The sequence below is a fragment of the Portunus trituberculatus genome, chromosome 48, assembly GCF_017591435.1.
Source record: "Portunus trituberculatus isolate SZX2019 chromosome 48, ASM1759143v1, whole genome shotgun sequence".
NCBI lineage: Eukaryota > Metazoa > Arthropoda > Malacostraca > Decapoda > Portunidae > Portunus > Portunus trituberculatus.
Genome location: NC_059302.1, coordinates 22123529 through 22150361, shown reverse-complemented (window position 1 = coordinate 22150361; position 26833 = coordinate 22123529). Strand labels below are relative to the sequence as shown.

At 32.6% G+C, this 26833-nt stretch overlaps 2 protein-coding genes across 10 annotated transcripts in view; both read right to left on the bottom strand.

Moving 5' to 3' along the window:
• Window positions 1–26702, bottom strand: LOC123498905. Of its 6 annotated transcripts, none has more exons than XM_045246447.1 (5): window positions 26641–26699; window positions 25996–26199; window positions 23828–23975; window positions 21991–22119; window positions 1–934 (listed from the first exon to the last, which is right to left on the bottom strand). In XM_045246447.1, exons 2-5 carry the CDS (start codon window positions 26139–26141, stop codon window positions 776–778), a joined length of 582 nt encoding a protein of 193 aa, XP_045102382.1. In that variant the 5' UTR covers window positions 26142–26199; window positions 26641–26699; the 3' UTR covers window positions 1–775. The 6 variants fall into 6 exon arrangements, 3 of the variants coding, with proteins under 3 accessions (XP_045102382.1, XP_045102381.1, XP_045102383.1); XM_045246446.1 differs by having other exon boundaries at window positions 25996–26231; window positions 26641–26681; XM_045246448.1 differs by lacking the exon at window positions 26641–26699 and adding an exon at window positions 26516–26557.
• LOC123498903 (neurensin-1-like) overlaps window positions 1–26833 on the bottom strand; it is a 379401-nt gene that overhangs the window by 289731 nt on the left and 62837 nt on the right. The gene's annotated exons all lie outside the window — the stretch shown is intronic.

The window sequence follows — 26833 nt, the reverse complement described above, 5'->3', positions numbered from 1 at the left end:
CTATAAAACTAGAACTATGTAAATACAACTAGGTAAATACACACACACACACACAAGATGCTTATTTTAGGCAAAAGTCAAGATAGAAGAACCATCTCCTAAACTTTTCCATCTTCATTGCGAGGTTTGCATACTTCCATCCAGCTTGAACAGTACACTGCCTCTGTGCGGCTGTAGTCATCAGCAGCCAGTGTTTCTGCGGTCATCTCTTCAGAAAACGCACCAACACAGCCCAGACCAGTGAACGCACCTACCACGCAACCCTGGAACAACAAAAATTACCATATAAAACCACACACCCAAAAAATAAATAAAACTGAGGCTCCAGGATTGCCGCCACGGTGCGCTAACCAGGGCATTACTGGAGAAGACTAGATAATTAACATGTACCTGGAAGAGAATGGTTAGCCGTGCCGCCTATCGCCCTATGCCTAACACCGAATGCCTAGCAAACCGTAATTTGTACTTGACTTTATTCAGTCCCACTGTGTGACCTGTGATACGGGTACTCACATGTAAAGAGGAGAAGGAGGGAGTTAGTGTGGTGTGGTTATCAAAGCTACTATTTCATTATAAACGGAGATCAGTATAGGAGTCACGTGGTTCAGGTTAATGCTTAGTACTTTATTGCAGTGATAATGAGGCTTAAACAACAACCTCAACTTACCAAATCCAACGCGAGGGTGAATACAAAGCTGAACAAGCAGTTTTCTTGAGTTTTCAATTGAGTGGGATATTACTTCAAATTAGTTTATGGTAAGCATTGGAGTGGTGATTATTTGTGAATGATTGTGTGTGTTAGATTAGGTATAAGATTTTTCTTTTCCATTTCAGATTGCACATTTTTGTGTGATAGGGGTGCTAACCTGCAAGACACAATGAAGTGCATTCTTAGGTATGCTGTGACAAACTCCTTGGCTGTGCAATACAACTGCTGTGGCAAAGGAGAGAAACACAGTTTTTGCCATCTTGAAGAAGTTGCAGGATACCATTATCAGTAAGTATAGTAGTTCAATTTGTTTGAATCTATTTATCTATTCTATTCTCTTATGCCTCACTCTCTGCAGGAGTGTCCCATAACGGAGTGGCTACGGCAGAAGAGCCTCCACCTCCCTCTGTCCATACATTCTCTCCTTGCTTGTTCTAGCACTCCTTTCCCACTCAAGTAAAATGTTTGAGAGCTGTTTGTTTCATGTAACATAGCAGTGATATTTATATACTGTCTTTATAATATAAGTCTTGTATAGATGGTAGTGCACACCCAAACACATTCAAACACACCTCAATATACCCAAACATACCAAAACACATCTAAACACACTCAAAACACACCCAAACACACTCATAGACACCCAAACACACCTCAATATACCCAAACATACCAAAACACATCTAAACACACTCAAAACACACCCAAACTCACTTATACACACCCAAACACACCTCAATATAGCTAAACATACCAAAACACATCTAAACACACTCAAAACGCAACCAAACTCACTCATACACACCCAAACACAACTCAATATACCCAAACATACCAAAACACATGAAACACGCTCAAAACACCCAAACACACTCATACACACCCAAACACACTCAAAACACATCTGAATATACACAAACACACTCAAAACACACCCAAACAGACTCAAACACACCCAAATACACCTCAATATACCCAAACATACCAAACACACCCAAACACTCAAAACACACCCAAATACTCAAAACACACCCAAACAGACTTAAACACACCCAAACACACCTCAATATACCCAAACATACCAAAACACATGAAACACACTCAAACACACCTGAATATATTCAAACATACCAAAACACATCTAAATACACTCAAAACACATCCAAAACACACCCCAAATGCTCCCAAGAACCCTAAAACACACCAAACACTCAAAACACCTCAAAACACACCCAAACTGACACAAAACACACCCAAATGTATCCAAACACACTCACTCACACCTCTTCCTTATGTGTGAGTTTGTAATACACTTCCTTGATCTGGGAAAAGGTGGTGATAGCGGTGGACAAAACGGGTGTGGTGTTTTCAAAACCGTTTTAATCTCCGTCCTTGACTTCAAATAAATCGGCGTGTTGTTTTAACATAACATAACATAACATAAATAATAGGATAACAAAGGGCCACCAGGGCCCATCTAGGTTATCCTGTATCTGTCGCACAGCGACCTCGTCATCAGTACTTAAAGATACACTTACAAGTACACAATACATTATATACTAATTCTAAATATTTGGCCCATTAACAGGGGTAAGTTCTGCAGCGAAATCCTCTACAATTTGTGGTCCCCATACATGGGGATCATGTCTTGTTTAACTATAGTAAATTTCTTATAAAAACTATCATGCAGTGCTATACATAATCATAAATCTAATAAATTTAAGTGCTTATATAATCTGTTTTTAAACATTGTCAAACTAGTGCTATTTACAACCGTCTCTGGCAATGCATTCCAGAAGTCTACCACTCTATGACTAAAGAAATATTTTCTTATATCTAACCTGCAGCCTTGCTTTCTAATCTTCCTGCCATGATTTCTAGTCCTATTTCCCTCCTCTAAGGTAAAGAAAGATCTCACATCTATGTAGTTCGTATCTGAAAACATTTTAAATAACTCTATCATATCCTCTTATACATCTCCTCTCAAATGAAAACATGTTTAATTCCTTTAATCTATCTCTATACTCCAGGCGCTTTAATGCTGGTATCATCCTAGTTGCTCTTCTCTGAACTGCTTCTAACATGTTGATATCCTGCCTATAGTGGGGTGACCAGGCCTGTATGCAATACTCTAAATGGGGCCTAACATAGGAATTATATAAGCTACGCACCACTTCCTTACTTTTATAACTAACATTTTTATTTATAAAACCCAGGATCCTATTTGCCCTATTTCTTGCTTCTAAACATTGCTTTGAAAATTTCATAGTTCTGTCTATCACTACTCCTAAATCCTTTCCCTCCTCTACTGCCTCTAGCCAACATCCCTCCATCTCATAGCTAAAGTTTGTGTTGTCTTTACCTAAATGCATAACCTGACACCTTTTAGAATTAAACTCCATCTGCCACCTGTCTGCCCATGCTATCAGCCTGTCCAGGTCTCGTTGTATTCTGTAATTGTCCTTTTCACCCTGTACTGCACATGCTATCTTAGTATCATCTGCAAACTTTGATACTTTGCTACGAATTCCTATATCTAAATCGTTAATGTACACCAAGAAAAGAAGAGGTCCTAGCACTGATCCTTGGGGTACCCACTAACCACTTCCTTCCACTCAGACATTGCCCCATTTAATACTACTCTCTGTTTCCTATCAGAAAGCCATTCACTAATCCAATCAACTAACCTACCCCTATCCCATGTAGTCTCAATTTGTACACTAGCCTCCTATGCGGTACCTTATCAAATGCCTTGCTAAAATCTAGATATATAACATCTATGCTATTTCCATCATCTAACTCCTTGGTAATATATTCTAAGATATCGAGCAAATTTGTAAGACAGGACCTCCCTGATCTAAAGCCATGTTGGGTATCTCTAATTAATCTATTCTCATTTAAATGCTCCCAAATACTACCCTTAATGATTTTCTCTAGTATCTTACATACTATACTAGTTAAACTGATCGGTCTATAATTATTCGCATCATCCTTCCTACCTTTTTAAATATTGGAGTAACATTAGCTAACTTCCAGTCCTGAGGTATCTCAGCAAACCTAAGTGATCTTTCAAAGATTAACTTAAGTGCTTCAGAAATACTGTCTACACCCTCCCTAAGTACTCTGGCATGTAGCTCATCAGGACCACTGGCTTTCCTATCGTCTAGTTCAAGAATAAATTTCCTAATAATTCCCGGTTTTATATCAATATTTTCTAAAGCTCTTAAACTACTCGTCGCACTGTTTGTAACAGGATTTCCTATTCTTTCCTAGTAAATACTGAAGAAAATTGTTCATTCAATAATTCTACTATGTCTTCATTTTGATCCACTACTACACCATCTTTTCTGAGTGGTCCAATCCTATCCTTATTTCTTTTATCACTGACCTTGTAATAACTATATAATTTTTTGGGATCTTTACTCCCAGCTCTAGCTAGTTTTATCTCTGCCTGCCTTTTACTTTTTTTTATAACCTTACTCAAATCATCCCTGACCTGTCTGTACCTATTCAAATCTACATCTTCCCCACTTTTCTGCAACTCTCTGTATGCCCTCTTCTTCTCTCTGATCTGGCTACCTATCTCGTGAGTCCACCATAATGGCTTCCTGTTTCTCTGTCTTATATCTTTGTAAGGGATACACTGCATCACTATAGCCTTTACTACAATCTTAAAATATCCCACATCTCCTGTGCAGTTTTATTTCCAAAACTATCTTCCCAGTTTACTTCTCCTAATAACTGACGTAACCTACCATAATTGCCTTTCTGATAGTTTGGGACTCTAGTCTTATTCACTATATTATCCCTACTGGAATTAATGATAAATCTAATTATATGATGGTCACTGTTTGCTAAAGTCTCTCCTACCTCAACTTCCTTTAAACAATGCTCAATATTTGTTAGTACTATGTCTAAAACCTTCCTCCCCCTAGTAGGTTTATCTACCATCTGCACTAAATAGTTATCCTGAAAACTTTCCATAAACTTATTTTCACTAGCATCTCCTACCATCCTCTCCCAGTTTACTGACTTAAGATTAAAATCCCTAAGATAATTGTCTGACTAGTACACCCCTATTTATCTCATCTACCATAAGGTTGTCTACATCTGCTGACTGGTTAGGTGGCCTATAAAAGCTCCTACTCTAATAACCTTACTTTTGTTTACTCTAACATCCAGCCATAAGGATTCTACTCTGTTATCTACCTTAATACCATTAACCTGACTGGAAATGAAGGATTTTTTTACATAAATAACTACTCCTCCGCCTATCCTACCAATTCTCTGGTGTAAATACATAATGTATCCATCTACTTCATATTCTTTCCTATTTTCCTAAACTTTTCCTCATTTACCCATGCCTCTGTGACACATACAACATCTAGGCCCTCCTCAACTATATAACTAGATAACTCGTCCTTCTTGTTCCTAAGACTCCTGGCACTTACATAAAAACATTTAAGTCCTGCTACCTTCCTAGATGCTGTCTCCTTATTTGGAATCCTAATCTTATTCTCTCCTATTTGCACCTGGAAATCTTTCCTAATCTTTTCACTATCTCTGTTTATCCTATCTAATTTATGTCTAGCATCTTTCTTCTGGAATGCATTTGCTACCTCACCCCCTACACTCCATCCCAGCTATTCCCCCCAGACATCCACTCAGCACATCCACACCCTTCCTACTCAGATGCACACCATCCCTAGCATACAAATCCTTCGCCCATAGAACCTATCCCATACATCCACAAAGCTGACACCCACATCCTTACACATCCCTTTTACCCGACCATTCACACCAATGGCTCTAGACAACCATTCCTGCTAACATACACACGAGGCAAGATTCCTGACACTACACACCTCCTACCACTCTCCCTTATCTTAACAATGTAAAATGAAATTAATATACAAAATTTTCAATCGAGTTTTTTTTTTTTTTTCATAAAACATTTTAAAGCACATACATAAGACGTTTGAAGAAATATAGTCTTTGCGTGAATTTCTGAGTTTTGGTGCATAAAATGCAGGAAAAACACCTTAATAACCAATTTTTGACATATTTCAGTTCCTTAAACAAATAATGTGTAATCATGCATTTTTCTGCATCTTTGTGTTTTGATGCAAAAAAAGCTGAAAACTATTAAAATAACTCGTCTTGGTTACTTTACTTGCATTTCTCTATATTGGCTTGTTTTCGCACCAAAACACAAAAATGCAGACAAAACGCATGATTACACACTATTTGTTTAAGGAAGTGAAATATGTCAAAAATGGGTTATTATATTGTTTTCCAGCATTTTATGCACTAAAACTCAGAAATGCAGGCAAAACACTATATTTATTGAAACTTCTTATTTATGTGTTTTCAAGGTGTTTTATGAAAAAAGACTATCTCGATTGAAAATTTTTTCAAATCATTTTACATTTTTATGCTTCAAAATGATAGAATTGATGAAAACAAGCCAATATAGAGAAACCAAAGTAAAAGTAACAATAACGTGTTATTTTAGTAGTTTCAGCATTTTTTGCACTAAAACACAGAAATGCAGGCAAAACGCATGAAAATACTATTTGTTTAGGGAACTGAATTATGTCAACAATGGGTTATTTTGGTGTTTTCCAGCATTTTATGCACCAAAACTCAGAAATGCTGGCAAAACACTATATTTGTTAAAATGTTTTTTTTAAGTCTTATTTTATTTTTTACTTTTTAAGGTTGATTATGAAACCAAAGAAAGAGGAACAAAAAGTGTTAAAAAAAAAACACCTTAAAACACATATCAAAATAAGATGTTTTAACAAATATAGTGCTTGCCTGCATTTCTGAGTTTTTGGTTTATAAAATGCTGAATACATGCCAATATAACCCATTTTGACATATTTCATTCCTTAAACAAATATTGTGTAATCATTTGTTTTGCCTGCATTTCTGTGTTTTGGTGCAAAAAAGCTGAAAAATAACAAAATAATACGTTTTCTTACTTTTACTTTGTTTCTCTATATTGGCTTGTTTCATCAATTTTATCATTTTGAAACATAACAATGTAAATGAATTAATATAAAAAATTTTCAATCGATTTTTTTTTTTTTCATAAAACATCTTAAAACACATAAATAAGACGTTTAAAGAAATATAGTCTTTGCGTGCATTTCTGAGTTTTGATGCATAAAATGCAGGAAAAACTTTATAACCCATTTTGACATATTTCTGTTCCTTAAACAAATAATGTGTAATCATGCGTTTTGTCTGCATTTTTGTGTTTTGGTGCAAAAAGATGAAAACTATTAAAATAACACGTCTTGGTTACTTTACTTGCATTTTCTATATTGGCTTGTTTTTGCAAGAAAACAAAAAAAGCAGGCAAAACGCTTGATTATACACTATTTGTTTAAGGAAGTGAAATATCTCAAAAATGGGTTATCATGGTGTTTTCCAGCATTTTATGCACCAAAACTCAGAAATGCAGGCAAAACACTATATTTATTGAAACGTCTTATTTATGTGTTTTCAAGGTGTTTTATGATTATCTTAATTGAAAATTTTTATACATTTTACATTTTATGCTTCAAAATGATAGAATTGATGAAAACAAGCCAATATAGAGAAACCAAAGTAAAAGTAACAATAACGTGTTATTTTAGTAGTTTCAGCATTTTTTGCACTAAAACACAGAAATGCAGGCAAAACGCATGATAAAACACTATTTGTTTAAGGAACTGAATATGTCAACAATGGGTTAATTTGGTGTTTTCCAGCATTTTATGCACCAAAAATCAGAAATGCTGGGAAAACACTATATTTGTTAAAAGTCTTATTTATGTGTTTTCAGGTGTTTTTCAAAAAAAATAATTTTTCATAAAACACCTTAAAACTCATAAATAAGACGTTTCAAGAAATATAGTGTTTTGCCTGCATTTTTGAGTTTTGGTTTATAAAATGCTGAAAACACCAATATAACCCATTTTGACATATATCAGTTCCTTAAACAAATATTGTGTAATAATTTGTTTTTCCTGCATTTCTGTGTTTTGGTGCAAAAAAAGCTGAAAAACTAAAAATAATAAGTTTTTCATACTTTTACTTTCAGAAATTTCTCTATTGGCTTGTTTTCATCAATTTTATCGTTTTGAAACATAACAATGTAAACACAATTTAATATACAAAATTTTCAAGTTTTTTTTTTTTTCATAAAACATGTTTTTGTTACTTTATTTAATTTCTCTATATTGGCTTGTTTTTGCACCAAAACACACAAAATGCAGGCAAAACGCATGATTACACACTATTTGTTTAAAGGAACTGAAATATATGAAAATGGGTTATTATGGTGTTTTCCAGCATTTTATGCACCAAAACTCAGAAATGCAGGCAAAACACTATATTTATTGAAACTTCTTATTTATGTGTTTTCAAGGTGTTTTATGAAAAAAGATTATCTCAATTGAAAATTTTTTATATTTGTCATTTTACATTTTATGCTTCAAAATGATAGAATTGATGAAAACAAGCCAATATAGAGAAACCAAAGTAAAAGTAACAATAACGTGTTATTTTAGTAGTTTCAGCATTTTTTGCACTAAAACACAGAAATGCAGGCAAAACGCATGATAAAATATTATTTGTTTAAGGAACTGAATTATGTCAACAATGGGTTATTTGGTGTTTTCCAGCATTTTATGCACCAAAACTCAGAAATGCAGGCAAAAACTAACAATGTAAAACATAACAATGTAAAATGAAATTAGTATACAAAATTTTCAATTGAGTTTTTTTTTTCATAAAACATTTTAAAAGCACATAAGACGTTTGAAGAAATATAGTCTTTGCGTGCATTTCTGAGTTTTGGTGCATAAAATGCAGGAAAAAACCTTAATAACCCATTTTGACATATATCAGTTCCTTAAACAAATAATGTGTAATCATGCATTTTCTCTGCATTTTGTGTTTTGTTGCAAAAAAGCTGAAAGCTATTAAAATAACTCGTCTTGGTTACTTTTACTTGCATTTCTTTATATTGGCTTGTTTTTGCAAGAAAACAAAAAAAGCAGGCAAAACGCTTGATTATACACTATTTGTTTAAGGAAGTGAAATATCTCAAAAATGGGTTATCATGGTGTTTTCCAGCATTTTATGCACTAAAACTCAGAAATGCAGGCAAAACACTATATTTATTGACATTTCTTGTTGATGTGTTTTCAAGGTGTTTTATGAAAAAAGACTATCTCCATTGAAATTTTTTTATATTCAAGTCATTTTACATTTTTATGCTTCAAAACGAGAGAATTGATGAAAACAACCCAATATAGAGAAACCAAAGTAAACGTAACAATAACGAGTTATTTTAGTAGTTTCAGCATTTTTTGCACTAAAACACAGAAATGCAGGCGAAATGCATGATAAAACACTATTTGTTTAGGGAACTGAATTATGTCAACAATGGGTTATTTTAGTGTTTTCCAGCATTTTATGCAGCAAAACTCAGAAATGCTGGCAAAACACTATATTTGTTAAAAAGTCTTATTTATGTGTTTTTAAGGTGTTTTATGAAAAAAAAAAAAAAAAAAGTTTTTTCATAAAACACCTTAAAACACATATGAATAAGATGTTTTAACAAATATAGTGTCTTGCCTGCATTTCTGAGTTTTTGGTTTATAAAATGCTGAAAACACCAATATAACCCATTTTGACATATTTCATTCCTTAAACAAATATTGTGTAATCATTCGTTTTGCCTGCATTTCTGTGTTTTGGTGCAAAAAGCTGAAAAATAACAAAATAATACTTTTTCTTACTTTTACTTTGTTTCTCTATATTGGCTTGTTTCATCAATTTTATCATTTTGAGACATAACAATGTAAAATGAATTCAGTAAAAAAATTCAATCGAGGTAGTTTTTTTTTTTCATAAAACATCTTAAAACACATAAAAAGACGTTTAAAGAAATATAATCTTTGCGTGCATTCTGAGTTTTGATGCATAAAATGCTCAAAAATATTTATAACCCATTTTGACATATTTCAGTTCCTTAAACAAATAATGTGTAATCATGCGTTTTGTCTGCATTTTGTGTTTTGTGCAAAAAAGATGAAAACTAGTATAATAACACGTGTTTCTTACTTTTTCAATTTCTATTTTGGCTTGTTTTTGCAAGAAAACACAAAATGCAGGCAAAATGCATGATTACACATTATTTGTTTAAGGAACTGAAATATGTCAAAATGGGTTATTATATTGTTTTCCAGCATTTTATGCACAAAACTCAGAAATGCAGGCAAAACACTATATTTATTGAAACGTCTTATTTATGTGTTTTCAAGGTGTTTTATGAAAAAAAAGATTTTTATATTTTACATTTTATGCTCAAAATGATAGAATTGATGAAAACAAGCCAATATAAAGAAACCAAAGTAAGAGTAACAACAAATTATTTTAGTAGTTTCAGCATTTTTGCACTAAAACACAGAAATGCAGGCAAAACGCATAACAAAACACTATTTGTTTAAGGAACTGAATTATGTCAACAATGGGTTATTTTGGTGTTTTCCAGCATTTTATGCACCAAAACTCAGAAATGCAGGCAAAACACTATATTTGTTAAAAGTCTTATTTATGTGTTTTCAGGTGTTTTATGATAAAAAATAATAGATTTTTCATAAAACACCTTAAAAACACATAAATAAGACATTTTAAGAAATATAGTGTTTTGCCTGCATTTTGAGTTTTGGTTTATAAAATGCTGAATACACCAATATAACCCATTTTGACATATATCAGTTCCTTAAACAACTATTGTGTAATAATTTGTTTTTCCTGCATTTCTGTGTTTTGGTGAAAAAAAAAAAAAGCTGAAAAACTAAAATAATAAGTTTTTCATACTTTTACTTTCATTTCTCTCTATTGGCTTGTTTTCATCAATTTTATCGTTTTGAAACATAACAATGTAAACACGAATTTAATATACAAAATTTTCAAGTTTTTTTTTTTTTTTCATAAAACATGTTTTTGTTACTTTAATTTAATTTCTCTATATTGGCTTGTTTTCACACCAAAACACAAAAATGCAGGCAAAACGCATGATTACACACTATTTGTTTAAAGGAACTGAAATATATGAAAAATGGGTTATTATGGTGTTTTCCAGCATTTTATGCACCAAAACTCAGAAATGCAGGCAAAACACTATATTTATTGAAACTTCTTATTTATGTGTTTTCAAGGTGTTTTATGAAAAAAGATTATCTCAATTGAAAATTTTTTATATTTGTCATTTTACATTTTTATGCTTCAAAATGATAGAATTGATGAAAACAAGCCAATATAGAGAAACCAAAGTAAAAGTAACAATAACGTGTTATTTTAGTAGTTTCAGCATTTTTTGCACTAAAACACAGAAATGCAGGCAAAACGCATGAAAATACTATTTGTTTAAGGAACTGAATTATGTCAACAATGGGTTATTTGGTGTTTTCCAGCATTTTATGCACCAAAACTCAGAAATGCTGGCAAAACACTATATTTGTTAAGTCTTTTTTTTAAGTCTTGTTTTTATTTGTTTTTAGGAAAAAAAAAAAAAAAAAACCTTAAAACACATATGAATAAGATGTTTTAACAAATATAGTGTTTGCCTGCATTTCTGAGTTTTGGTTTATAAAATGCTGAAACACCAATATAACCCATTTTGACATATTCATTCCTTAAACAAATATTGTGTAATCATTCGTTTTGCCTGCATTTTGTGTTTTGGTGCAAAAAAGCTGAAAAATAACAAAATAATACTTTTTCTTACTTTTACTTTGTTTCTCTATATTGGCTTGTTTCATCAATTTTATCATTTTGAGACATAACAATGTAAAATGAATTCAGTAAAAAATTCAATCGAGGTTTTTTTTTTTTCATAAAACATCTTAAAAACACATAAATAAGACGTTTAAAGAAATATAATCTTTTGCGTGCATTCCTGAGTTTTGATGCATAAAATGCTCAAAAATACCTTTATAACCCATTTTGACATATTTCAGTTCCTTAAACAAATAATGTGTAATCATGCGTTTTGTCTGCATTTCTGTGTTTTCGTGCAAAAAAAGATGAAAACTAGTATAATAACACGTGTTTCTTACTTTTTTTCAATTCTCTATTTTGGCTTGTTTTGCAAGCAAAACACACAAAATGCAGGCAAAATGCATGATTACACATTATTTGTTTAAGGAACTGAAATATGTCAAAATGGGTTATTATATTGTTTTCCAGCATTTTATGCACAAAAACTCAGAAATGCAGGCAAAACACTATATTTATTGAAACGTCTTATTTATGTGTTTTCAAGGTGTTTTATGAAAAAAAAGACATTTTACATTTTATGCTACAAAATGATAGAATTGATGAAAAAAAGCCAATATAAAGAAACCAAAGTAAAAGTAACAACAAATTATTTTAGTAGTTTCAGCATTTTTGCACTAAAACACAGAAATGCAGGCAAAACGCATAACAAAACACTATTTGTTTAGGAACTGAATTATGTCAACAATGGGTTATTTTGGTGTTTTCCAGCATTTTATGCACCAAAACTCAGAAATGCAGGCAAAACACTATATTTGTTAAAAGTCTTATTTATGTGTTTTCAGGTGTTTTATGAAAAAAAAATAGATTTTCATAAAACACCTTAAAACACATAAATAAGACATTTTAAGAAATATAGTGTTTTGCCTGCATTTTTGAGTTTTGGTTTATAAAATGCTGAATACACCAATATAATATTTTGACATATATCAGTTCCTTAAACAACTATTGTGTAATAATTTGTTTTCCTGCATTTCTGTGTTTTGTTTTGCAAAAAAAAAAAGCTGAAAACTACTAAAATAATAAGTTTTTCATACTTTTACTTTCATTTTCTCTATTGGCTTGTTTTCATCAATTTTATCGTTTTGAAACATAACAATGTAAACACAATTTAATATACAAAATTTTCAAGTTTTTTTTTTTTCATAAAACATGTTTTGTTACTTTAATTTAATTTTCTATATTGGCTTGTTTTCACACCAAAACACAAAATGCAGGCAAAACGCATGATTACACACTATTTGTTTAAAGGAACTGAAATATATGAAAAATGGGTTATTATGGTGTTTTCCAGCATTTTATGCACCAAAACTCAGAAATGCAGGCAAAACACTATATTTATTGAAACTTCTTATTTATGTGTTTTCAAGGTGTTTTATGAAAAAAGATTATCTCAATTGAAAATTTTTTATATTTGTCATTTTACATTTTTATGCTTCAAAATGATAGAATTGATGAAAACAAGCCAATATAGAGAAACCAAAGTAAAAGTAACAAAAACGTCTTATTTTAGTAGTTTCAGCATATTTTGTACTAAAACACAGAAATGCAGGCAAAAGGCATGATAAAATAATACTATTTGTTTAAGGAACATAATTATGTCAACAATGGGTTATTTGGTGTTTTCCAGCATTTTATGCACCAAAACTCAGAAAAGCATGCAAAAGACTAACAATGTAAAACATAACAATGTAAAATGAAATTAGTATACAAAATTTTCAATTGAGTTTTTTTTTTCATAAAACATTTTAAAAAGCACATAAGACGTTTGAAGAAATAGTCTTTTGCGTGCATTTCTGAGTTTTGGTGCATAAAATGCAGGAAAAACACCTTAATAACCCATTTTGACATGACATATATCAGTTCCTTAAACAAATAATGTGTAATCATGCATTTTTCTGCATTTTGTGTTTTGTTGCAAAAAAGCTGAAAGCTATTAAAATAACTCGTCTTGGTTACTTTACTTGCATTTCTCTATATTGGCTTGTTTTGCACCAAAACACAAAAATGCAGACAAAATGCATGATTACACATTATTTGTTTAAGGAACAGAAATATATCAAAAATGGGTTATTATAGTGTTTTCCACCATTTTATGCACCAAAACTCAGAAATGCAGGCAAAACACTATATTTCTTGAAACGTCTTATTTATGAGTTTTCAAGGTGTTTTATGAAAAAAGACTATCTCCATTGAAATTTTTTTATATTCAAATCATTTTACATTTTTATGCTTCAAAATGATAGAATTGATGAAAACAAACCAATATAGAGAAACCAAAGTAAAAGTAACAATAACGTGTTATTTTAGTAGTTTCAGCATTTTTTGCACTAAAACACAGAAATGCAGGCAAAACGCATGAAAATACTATTTGTTTAAGGAACTGAATTATGTCAACAATGGGTTATTTTAGTGTTTTCCAGCATTTTATGCAGCAAAACTCAGAAATGCTGGCAAAACACTATATTTGTTTTTTTTTTAAGTCTTATTTATTTGTTTTAAGGGTTTTATAAAAAAAAAAAAAAAAACACCTTAAAACACATATGAATAAGATGTTTTAACAAATATAGTGTCTTGCCTGCATTTCTGAGTTTTTGGTTTATAAAATGCTGAATACACCAATATAACCCATTTTGACATATTCATTCCTTAAACAAATATTGTGTAATCATTCGTTTTGCCTGCATTTCTGTGTTTTGGTGCAAAAAAGCTGAAAAATAACAAAATAATACTTTTTCTTACTTTTACTTTGTTTCTCTATATTGGCTTGTTTCATCAATTTTATCATTTTGAGACATAACAATGTAAAATGAATTCAGTAAAAAATTCAATCGAGGTATTTTTTTTTTTTTTTTCATAAAACATCTTAAAACACATAAATAAGACGTTTAAAGAAATATAATCTTTGCGTGCATTCTGAGTTTTGATGCATAAAATGCTCAAAAATATTTATAACCCATTTTGACATATTTCAGTTCCTTAAACAAATAATGTGTAATCATGCGTTTTGTCTGCATTTCTGTGTTTTGTGCAAAAAGATGAAAACTAGTATAATAACACGTGTTTCTTACTTTTTCAATTTCTATTTTGGCTTGTTTTTGCAAAAAAACACAAAAATGCAGGCAAAATGCATGATTACACATTATTTGTTTAAGGAACTGAAATATGTCAAAATGGGTTATTATATTGTTTTCCAGCATTTTATGCACAAAACTCAGAAATGCAGGCAAAACACTATATTTATTGAAACGTCTTATTTATGTGTTTTCAAGGTGTTTTATGAAAAAGACATTTTACATTTTATGCTCAAAATGATAGAATTGATGAAAAAAAGCCAATATAAAGAAACCAAAGTAAAAGTAACAACAAATTATTTTAGTAGTTTCAGCATTTTTGCACTAAAACACAGAAATGCAGGCAAAACGCATAACAAAACACTATTTGTTTAAGGAACTGAATTATGTCAACAATGGGTTATTTTGGTGTTTTCCAGCATTTTATGCACCAAAACTCAGAAATGCAGGCAAAACACTATATTTGTTAAAAAGTCTTATTTATGTGTTTTCAGGTGTTTTATGATAAAAAATAATAGATTTTTCATAAAACACCTTAAAAACACATAAATAAGACATTTTAAGAAATATAGTGTTTTGCCTGCATTTTTGAGTTTTGGTTTATAAAATGCTGAATACACCAATATAACCCATTTTGACATATATCAGTTCCTTAAACAACTATTGTGTAATAATTTGTTTTTCCTGCATTTCTGTGTTTTGGTGCAAAAAAAAGCTGAAAACTACTAAAATAATAAGTTTTTCATACTTTTACTTTCATTTCTCTCTATTGGCTTGTTTTCATCAATTTTATCGTTTTGAAACATAACAATGTAAACACGAATTTAATATACAAAATTTTCAAGTTTTTTTTTTTTTTTTCATAAAACATGTTTTTGTTACTTTAATTTAATTTCTCTATATTGGCTTGTTTTCACACCAAAACACAAAAATGCAGGCAAAACGCATGATTACACACTATTTCTTAAAGGAACTGAAATATATGAAAAATGGGTTATTATGGTGTTTTCCAGCATTTTATGCACCAAAACTCAGAAATGCAGGCAAAACACTATATTTATTGAAACTTCTTATTTATGTGTTTTCAAGGTGTTTTATGAAAAAAGATTATCTCAATTGAAAATTTTTTATATTTGTCATTTTACATTTTTATGCTTCAAAATGATAGAATTGATGAAAACAAGCCAATATAGAGAAACCAAAGTAAAAGTAACAATAACGTGTTATTTTAGTAGTTTCAGCATTTTTTGCACTAAAACACAGAAATGCAGGCAAAACGCATGATAAAATATTATTTGTTTAAGGAACTGAATTATGTCAACAATGGGTTATTTGGTGTTTTCCAGCATTTTATGCACCAAAACTCAGAAAAGCAGGCAAAACACTAACAATGTAAAACATAACAATGTAAAATGAAATTAGTATACAAAATTTTCAATTGTTTTTTTTTTTTTCATAAAACATTTTAAAAGCACATAAGACGTTTGAAGAAATATAGTCTTTGCGTGCATTTCTGAGTTTTGGTGCATAAAATGCAGGAAAACACCTTAATAACCCATTTTGACATATATCAGTTCCTTAAACAAATAATGTGTAATCATGCATTTTTCTGCATTTTGTGTTTTGTTGCAAAAAAGCTGAAAGCTATTAAAATAACTCGTCTTGGTTACTTTACTTGCATTTCTCTATATTGGCTTGTTTTGCACCAAAACACAAAAATGCAGGCAAAATGCATGATTACACACTATTTGTTTAAGGAACTGAAATATGTCAAAAATGGGTTTTATATTGTTTTCAGCATTTTATGCACTAAAACTCAGAAATGCAGGCAAAACACTATATTTATTGAAACTTCTTATTTATGTGTTTTCAAGGTGTTTTATGAAAAAAGACTATCTCCATTGAAATTTTTTTATATTCAAATCATTTTACATTTTTATGCTTCAAAATGATAGAATTGATGAAAACAAACCAATATAGAGAAACCAAAGTAAAAGTAACAATAACGTGTTATTTTAGTAGTTTCAGCATTTTTTGCACTAAAACACAGAAATGCAGGCAAAACGCATGAAAATACTATTTGTTTAAGGAACTGAATTATGTCAACAATGGGTTATTTGGTGTTTTCCAGCATTTTATGCACCAAAACTCAGAAATGCTGGCAAAACACTATATTTGTTAAGTCTTATTTAGTCTTATTTATTTTTTTAAGGTTTTATGCACCAAAACAAAAAAAAAAAAAAAAACACCTTAAAACACATATGAATAAGATGTTTTAACAAATATAGTGTCTTGCCTGCATTTCTGAGTTTTGGTTTATAAAATGCTGAAAACACCAATATAACCCATTTTGACATATTCATTCCTTAAACAAATATTGTGTAATCATTCGTTTTTGCCTGCATTTCTGTGTTTTGGTGCAAAAAAAGCTGAAAAATAACAAAATAATACTTTTTCTTACTTTTACTTTGTTTCTCTATATTGGCTTGTTTCATCAATTTTATCATTTTGAGACATAACAATGTAAAATGAATTCAGTAAAAAAAATTCCCAATCGAGGTAGTTTTTTTTTTTTTCATAAAACATCTTAAAAACACATAAATAAGACGTTTAAAGAAATATAATCTTTTGCGTGCATTCCTGAGTTTTGATGCATAAAATGCTCAAAAATACCTTTATAACCCATTTTTGACATATTTCAGTTCCTTAAACAAATAATGTGTAATCATGCGTTTTGCCTGCATTTTTTGTGTTTTGGTGCAAAAAAGATGAAAACTAGTAAATAACACGTGTTGGTTACTTTACTTCTTTCAATTTCTATATTGGCTTGTTTTTGCAGAAAAACACAAAAATGCAGGCAAAATGCATGATTACACATTATTTGTTTAAGGAACTGAAATATGTCAAAATGGGTTATTATATTGTTTTCCAGCATTTTATGCACAAAACTCAGAAATGCAGGCAAAACACTATATTTATTGAAACGTCTTATTTATGTGTTTTCAAGGTGTTTTATGAAAAAGAAAAGACATTTTACATTTTATGCTTCAAAATGATAGAATTGATGAAAACAAGCCAATATAGAGAAACCAAAGTAAAAGTAACAACAAATTATTTTAGTAGTTTCAGCATTTTTGCACTAAAACACAGAAATGCAGGCAAAACGCATAACAAAACACTATTTGTTTAAGGAACTGAATTATGTCAACAATGGGTTATTTTGGTGTTTTCCAGCATTTTATGCACCAAAACTCAGAAATGCAGGCAAAACACTATATTTGTTAAAAGTCTTATTTATGTGTTTTCAGGTGTTTTATGAAAAAATAATAATTTTTCATAAAACACCTTAAAAACACATAAATAAGACATTTTAAGAAATATAGTGTTTTGCCTGCATTTTTGAGTTTTGGTTTATAAAATGCTGGAATACACCAATATAACCTATTTTTGACATATATCAGTTCCTTAAACAACTATTGTGTAATAATTTGTTTTTCCTGCATTTCTGTGTTTTGGTGCAAAAAAAAGCTGAAAACTACTAAAATAATAAGTTTTTCATACTTTTACTTTCATTTCTCTCTATTGGCTTGTTTTCATCAATTTTATCGTTTTGAAACATAACAATGTAAACACGAATTTAATATACAAAATTTTCAAGTTTTTTTTTTTTTTTCATAAAACATGTTTTTGTTACTTTAATTTAATTTCTCTATATTGGCTTGTTTTCACAAAACACACAAAATGCAGGCAAAACGCATGATTACACACTATTTCTTAAAGGAACTGAAATATATGAAAAATGGGTTATTATGGTGTTTTCCAGCATTTTATGCACCAAAACTCAGAAATGCAGGCAAAACACTATATTTATTGAAACTTCTTATTTATGTGTTTTCAAGGTGTTTTATGAAAAAAGATTATCTCAATTGAAAATTTTTTATATTTGTCATTTTACATTTTTATGCTTCAAAATGATAGAATTGATGAAAACAAGCCAATATAGAGAAACCAAAGTAAAAGTAACAATAACGTGTTATTTTAGTAGTTTCAGCATTTTTTGCACTAAAACACAGAAATGCAAGCAAACCGCATGATAAAATATTATTTGTTTAAGGAACTGAATTATGTCAACAATGGGTTATTTGGTGTTTTCCAGCATTTTATGCACCAAAACTCAGAAAAGCAGGCAAAAGACTAACAATGTAAAACATAACAATGTAAAATGAAATTAGTATACAAAATTTTCAATTGAATATACAAAATTTTTTTTTTTTTTTCATAAAACATTTTAAAAGCACATAAGACGTTTGAAGAAATATAGTCTTTTGCGTGCATTTCTGAGTTTTGGTGCATAAAATGCAGGAAAAACACCTTAATAACCCATTTTTGACATATATCAGTTCCTTAGACAAATAATGTGTAATCATGCATTTTTCTGCATCTTTGTGTTTTGTTGCAAAAAAGCTGAAAGCTATTAAAATAACTCGTCTTGGTTACTTTACTTGCATTTCTCTATATTGGGTTGTTTTCGCACCAAAACACAAAAATGCAGACAAAATGCATGATTACACACTATTTGTTTAAGGAAATAAATATGTGAAAAATGGGTTATTATATTGTTTTCAGCATTTTATGCACTAAAACTCAAAAATGCAGGCAAAACACTATATTTATTGAAACTTCTTATTTATGTGTTTTCAAGGTGTTTTATGAAAAAAGACTATCTCCATTGAAATTTTTTTATATTCAAATCATTTTACATTTTTATGCTTCAAAATGATAGAATTGATGAAAACAAACCAATATAGAGAAACCAAAGTAAAAGTAACAATAACGTGTTATTTTAGTAGTTTCAGCATTTTTTGCACTAAAACACAGAAATGCAGGCAAAACGCTTGAGAAAATACTATTTGTTTAAGGAACTGCTTTATGTCAACAATGGGTTATTTTGGTGTTTTCCAGCATTTTATGCACCAAAATCAGAAATGCTGGCAAAACACTATATTTGTCTTTTTTTTTTAAGTCTTATTTATTTGTTTTTAAGGTCTTAAAAAAAAAAAAAAAAACACCTTAAAACACATATGAATAAGATGTTTTAACAAATATAGTGTCTTGCCTGCATTTCTGAGTTTTGGTTTATAAAATGCTGAATACACCAATATAACCCATTTTGACATATTCTATTCCTTAAACAAATATTGTGTAATCATTCGTTTTGCCTGCATTTCTGTGTTTTGGTGCAAAAAAGCTGAAAAATAACAAAATAATACTTTTTCTTACTTTTACTTTCGTTTCTCTATATTGGCTTGATTTCATCAATTTTATCATTTTGAGACATAACAATGTAAAATGAATTCAGTAAAAAAAATTCAATCGTAGTTTTTTTTTTTTCATAAAACATCTTAAAACACATAAATAAGACGTTTAAAGAAATATAATCTTTGCGTGCATTTCTGAGTTTTGATGCATAAAATGCTCAAAATACCTTTATAACCCATTTTGACATATTTCAGTTCCTTAAACAAATAATGTGTAATCATGCGTTTTGTCTGCATTTCTGTGTTTTCGTGCAAAAAAAGATGAAAACTAGTATAATAACACGTGTTTCTTACCTTTTCTCAATTCTCTATTTTGGCTTGTTTTTGCAAGAAAAACACAAAATGCAGACAAAATGCATGATTACACATTATTTATTTAAGGAAGTGAAATATGTCAAAAATGGGTTATTATATTGTTTTCCAGCATTTTATGCACAAAAACTCAGAAATGCAGGCAAAACACTATATTTATTGAAACGTCTTATTTATGTGTTTTCAAGGTGTTTTATGAAAAAAGACATTTTACATTTTTATGCTACAAAATGATAGAATTGATGAAAAGAAGCCAATATAAAGAAACCAAAGTAAGAGTAACAACAAATTATTTTATTAGTTTCAGCATTTTTTGCACTAAAAGACAGAAATGCAGGCAAAACGCATAACAAAACACTATTTGTTTAGGGTATTGAATTATGTCAACAATGGGTTATTTTGGTGTTTTCCAACATTTTATGCACCAAAACTCAGAAATGCAGGAAAACACTATATTTGTTAAAAAGTCTTATCTATGTGTTTTCAGGTGTTTTATGATAAAAAATAATAGATTTTTCATAAAACACCTTAAAAACACATAAATAAGACATTTTAAGAAATATAGTGTTTTGCCTGCATTTTGAGTTTTGGTTTATAAAATGCTGAATACACCAATATAACCTATTTTGACATATATCAGTTCCTTAAACAACTATTGTGTAATAATTTGTTTTTCCTGCATTTCTGTGTTTTGGTGCAAAAAAAAGCTGAAAACTACTAAAATAATAAGTTTTTCATACTTTTACTTTCATTTCTCTCTATTGGCTTGTTTTCATCAATTTTATCGTTTTGAAACATAACAATGTAAACACGAATTTAATATACAAAATTTTCAAGTTTTTTTTTTTTCATAAAACATGTTTTTGTTACTTTAATTTAATTTCTCTATATTGGCTTGTTTTCGCACCAAAACACAAAAATGCAGGCAAAACGCATGATTAGACACCATTTGTTTAAGAAAGTGAAATATGTCAAAATGGGTTATTTAGGTGTTTTCCAGCATTTTATGCACTAAAACTCAGAAATGCAGGCAAAACACTATATTTGTTGAAACGTCTTATTTATGTGTTTTCAATGTGTTTTATGAAAAAAGACTATCTCCATTCAAAATTTTTTATATTCGTCATTTTACAATTTTTTACCTCAGAACGATAACATTGATGAAAACAAGGCAATATAGAGAAACCAAAGAAAGAGGCAAAAAGTGTTTTCAGTTTTTTTTTCGCACCAAAACAATGAAAAACAGGCAAAACGCATGAATAACACTATATGTTTAAAGAACTGAGAAAGATTAGTTTGTCCTGCCAGAGAAAAGGAGAGATATTAGTTTGACCTGTAAGAAATAAGTATTAATTAGACCTGTAAAAAATAATAATAATCTTACACACACACACACACACACACACACACACACACACACACACACACACACACACATGTCAGAGAGATGTAAAAATATATAGTTTCCCGCAAAGATGTATTGATACGTGGAACAGTTTAAATGAAGAAGTAGTGTCTGCAACGAGTGTGCATACTTTTAAAGTAAGATTGGATAGGTGTAGATATGGAGACGGGACCACACAAGCATAAATCCCAGGCCCTATAAAACTAGAACTATGTAAATACAACTAGGTAAATACACACACACACACACACAAGATGCTTATTTTAGGCAAAAGTCAAGATAGAAGAACCATCTCTAAACTTTTCCATCTTCATTGCGAGGTTTGCATACTTCCATCCAGCTTGAACAGTACACTGCCTCTGTGCGGCTGTAGTCATCAGCAGCCAGTGTTTCTGCGGTCATCTCTTCAGAAAACGCACCAACACAGCCCAGACCAGTGAACGCACCTACCACGCAACCCTGGAACAACAAAAATTACCATATAAAACCACACACCCAAAAAATAAATAAAACTGAGGCTCCAGGATTGCCGCCATGGTGCGCTAACCAGGGCATTACTGGAGAAGACTAGATAATTAACATGTACCTGGAAGAGAATGGTTAGCCGTGCCGCCTATCGCCCTATGCCTAACACCGAATGCCTAGCAAACCGTAATTTGTACTTGACTTTATTCAGTCCCACTGTGTGACCTGTGATACGGGTACTCACATGTAAAGAGGAGAAGGAGGGAGTTAGTGTGGTGTGGTTATCAAAGCTACTATTTCATTATTAACGGAGATCAGTATAGGAGTCACGTGGTTCAGGTTAATGCTTAGTACTTTATTGCAGTGATAATGAGGCTTAAACAACAACCTCAACTTACCAAATCCAACGCGAGGGTGAATACAAAGCTGAACAAGCAGTTTTCTTGAGTTTTCAATTGAGTGGGATATTACTTCAAATTAGTTTATGGTAAGCATTGGAGTGGTGATTATTTGTGAATGATTGTGTGTGTTAGATTAGGTATAAGATTTTTCTTTTCCATTTCAGATTGCACATTTTTGTGTGATAGGGGTGCTAACCTGCAAGACACAATGAAGTGCATTCTTAGGTATGCTGTGACAAACTCCTTGGCTGTGCAATACAACTGCTGTGGCAAAGGAGAGAAACACAGTTTTTGCCATCTTGAAGTTGCAGGATACCATTATCAGTAAGTATAGTAGTTCAATTTGTTTGAATCTATTTATCTATTCTATTCTCTTATGCCTCACTCTCTGCAGGAGTGTCCCATAACGGAGTGGCTACGGCAGAAGAGCCTCCACCTCCCTCTGTCCATACATTCTCTCCTTGCTTGTTCTAGCACTCCTTTCCCACTCAAGTAAAATGTTTGAGAGCTGTTTGTTTCATGTAACATAGCAGTGATATTTATATACTGTCTTTATAATATAAGTCTTGTATAGATGGTAGTGCACACCCAAACACATTCAAACACACCTCAATATACCCAAACATACCAAAACACATCTAAACACACTCAAAACACACCCAAACACACTCATAGACACCCAAACACACCTCAATATACCCAAACATACCAAAACACATCTAAACACACTCAAAACACACCCAAACTCACTTATACACACCCAAACACACCTCAATATAGCTAAACATACCAAAACACATCTAAACACACTCAAAACGCAACCAAACTCACTCATACACACCCAAACACAACTCAATATACCCAAACATACCAAAACACATGAAACACGCTCAAAACACCCAAACACACTCATACACACCCAAACACACTCAAAACACATCTGAATATACACAAACACACTCAAAACACACCCAAACAGACTCAAACACACCCAAATACACCTCAATATACCCAAACATACCAAAACACACCCAAACACTCAAAACACACCCAAACAGACTTAAACACACCCAAACACACCTCAATATACCCAAACATACCAAAACACATGAAACACACTCAAACACACCTGAATATATTCAAACATACCAAAACACATCTAAATACACTCAAAACACATCCAAAACACACCCCAAATGCTCCCAAGAACCCTAAAACACACCAAACACTCAAAACACCTCAAAACACACCCAAACAGACACAAAACACACCCAAATGTATCCAAACACACTCACTCACACCTCTTCCTTATGTGTGAGTCTGTAATACACTTCCTTGATCTGGGAAAAGGTGGTGATAGCGGTGGACAAAACGGGTGTGGTGTTTTTCAAGGCCGTTTTAATCTCCGTCCTTGACTTCAAATAAATCGGCGTGTTGTTTTCTGCGGACCTGCAAATGTTTGGTTAGGTTAGATTAGGTTAGGGAAAAAAAATAAATAAAATTAGAAGGTTAGGTTAGATTGAGAGAAGAATATGACATTCAAACAACAAGATTGCATAGTAAAAAGCTGAGGCAGGAAAGATGTCTGAGAGATGTTAAAAAATAGAGTTTCCCGCAAAGATGTGTTGAGACGTGGAATAGTTTGGGTGAAGAAGTGGTGTCACCAATGAGTGTGCAGAGTTAAAAAAAAATGAGATAAGTGTACACCTTTTAACTTTCAAATTAAAAAACCTGAACTTCAAATTAAAAAAAGTTGACTTTCAAATTTAAAAAAAATAATTTTGTCTATTTCACCATCACTGGTTTCCAACACCACCCATTTTAACCATCACCCATTTCCACTGATCCATTTCCACTACCATTACTGTTTTCCATTCACCCATTTTCACTGATCCAACTCCACCATCACCCATTTCCTCCACTACCCATTTCCACCATCACCCTACCACCACCACCACCACCACCACCACCACCACCACCACCACCACCACCACCACCACCACCACCACCACCACCACCACCACCACCACCACCACCACCACCACCACCACCACCACCACCACCACCACCACCACCACCACCACCACCACCACCACCACCACCACCACCACCACCACCACCACCACCACCACCACCACCACCACCACCCACCACCACCACCATCACCACCACCACACCACCACCACCACCACCACCACCACCACCACCACCACCACCACCACCACCCACCACCACCACCACCACCATCACCACCACCACCACCACCACCACCACCATCACCACCACCACCACCACACCACACACCACCACTACCACCACAACCATCACCATCACCACTAACACCACCACCACCACCACTGCAACCACCACCACCACAACCACCACTACCATCACCACCACCACTACCACCACAACCACCACTACCATCACCACTACCACAACCACCACTACCATCACCACCACCACAACCACCACTACCATCACCATCACCACCACACCACCACCACCACCACCACCACACCACCACCACTACCACCACCACCACCACCACCACAACCACCACTATCACCACAACCATCACCACCACCACAACCACCACTACCACCACAACCACCATAACCACCACAATCACCACAACTATCACCACCACCACAACCATCACCACCACCACAACCACCAATATCACCACAACCATCACCACCACCACCACCACCACCACCACAACCATCACCACCACCACAACCACCACTACCACCACAACCATTGTTGAAAAGTAAGAAAAAAAATAAAAATGAAGTCACACCACCTGCTAGTGTTTGAACATGCAGATGAGACACACATCCAAACATCACCCAAACATATCCAAACACATCCTAAACACAACCAAAGCACACTCAAAACACCCCAAAAAACATCCCTAATCACACACCAAAATATCCCCAAATCCCCAAAACACTCAAACACCCAAAAACACACCCAAACCCCACAAAAACACACTCTTTCACCCCAAACACCCCAAAACCCCAAAACACACCCAAACCCCTCCAGTTTTGAAGGGATGTTTGATGATCTATTGACAGATTAACATGATATCTATCAAATCAAAAGCAGAAACACTCTTAAGAACAAACTTCCTCCTAACTGTGGACTTTGAAAACAGTGGCGCCTAAGTTGTATTTCTAAAAGACTCCTGTTTCAGTAACACTAATATTTCAATCACCTCCAAAAAACATGCCTGCCCTGCACTTTACAAATCACAATCAGAATATACACCAATAACACCCTACACCACAAAACACACCCAAACCACTTTAAAATGCTCAAAATCCCAAGATCCTGGAGGGCCTTGTACCAAATGTGGACATACAACTTGACCACATCCAAGAAGAGGGCGGTTGTGCTATGTGAAGCAACGGCTCATAAAATAAAGACTTGCATGCACAACTGCTTCTCACACAATGGTGCTCACCTCTTCAACGCTGTGCCGGACACCATCACGAACATGCCAGGGGTCACACCGGACCTCTTCACGAAAAGGTTACACAGATGGTTGTCTACAATACCAGACGAGCCCCCAATACCAGGACACTCCAGCTCAATCGGCAACTCACTCATCACATGGAGGGTTGACGGCAAGGCTGAACTGCCTGGCCACAGCAGAGGCCCACCTCAGCTGCGTCCATCATACCATGAAATTATACAAGACTAGCAAACGTAAGTGAGGACATTAACCCGAAACACACTCAAAACCCTATGCAACACTTCAAAATATTAACAAATAAACCCATAACTCAACTAGAAACATCTAACTACACCAAAATCATCCCCAAACACTCCCAAGACACTCCACACAATCGCACAGACCACTTCAAACCCTTAAAACTAATCTAAAACACCATACAACACCTCATAACTCTCCTAACCGCACTCAGAACACACCCATACATTCAAATACCCTCTACACCTCACTCAAGATATGTAAAATATACCTAAAAACATCCAACACACACTGAAAACACCCTGCAACACAACCAAACATACTCAAAATACTTCAGGTATAACCCAAAACACAAAATGCCTTAAAGAGAACGGTAAGATTAAAAAGGGGACTTACCTAAATATTGTAGCTTGGCTCCTCCTCCTCTTCCACTTCTATTTTTTCTTTCTTCTTCGTCCTCTTCCTTTTTTTCTTTTTTCTACTGCTTCCATCTACACGCCTGAGCCTAGAAACACATCAAAACACTTAGAAAACACGAGATATTAGGCAAAATATTGAGGAAGTGGAGGGAGAGTAGCTCTGCTCCTCC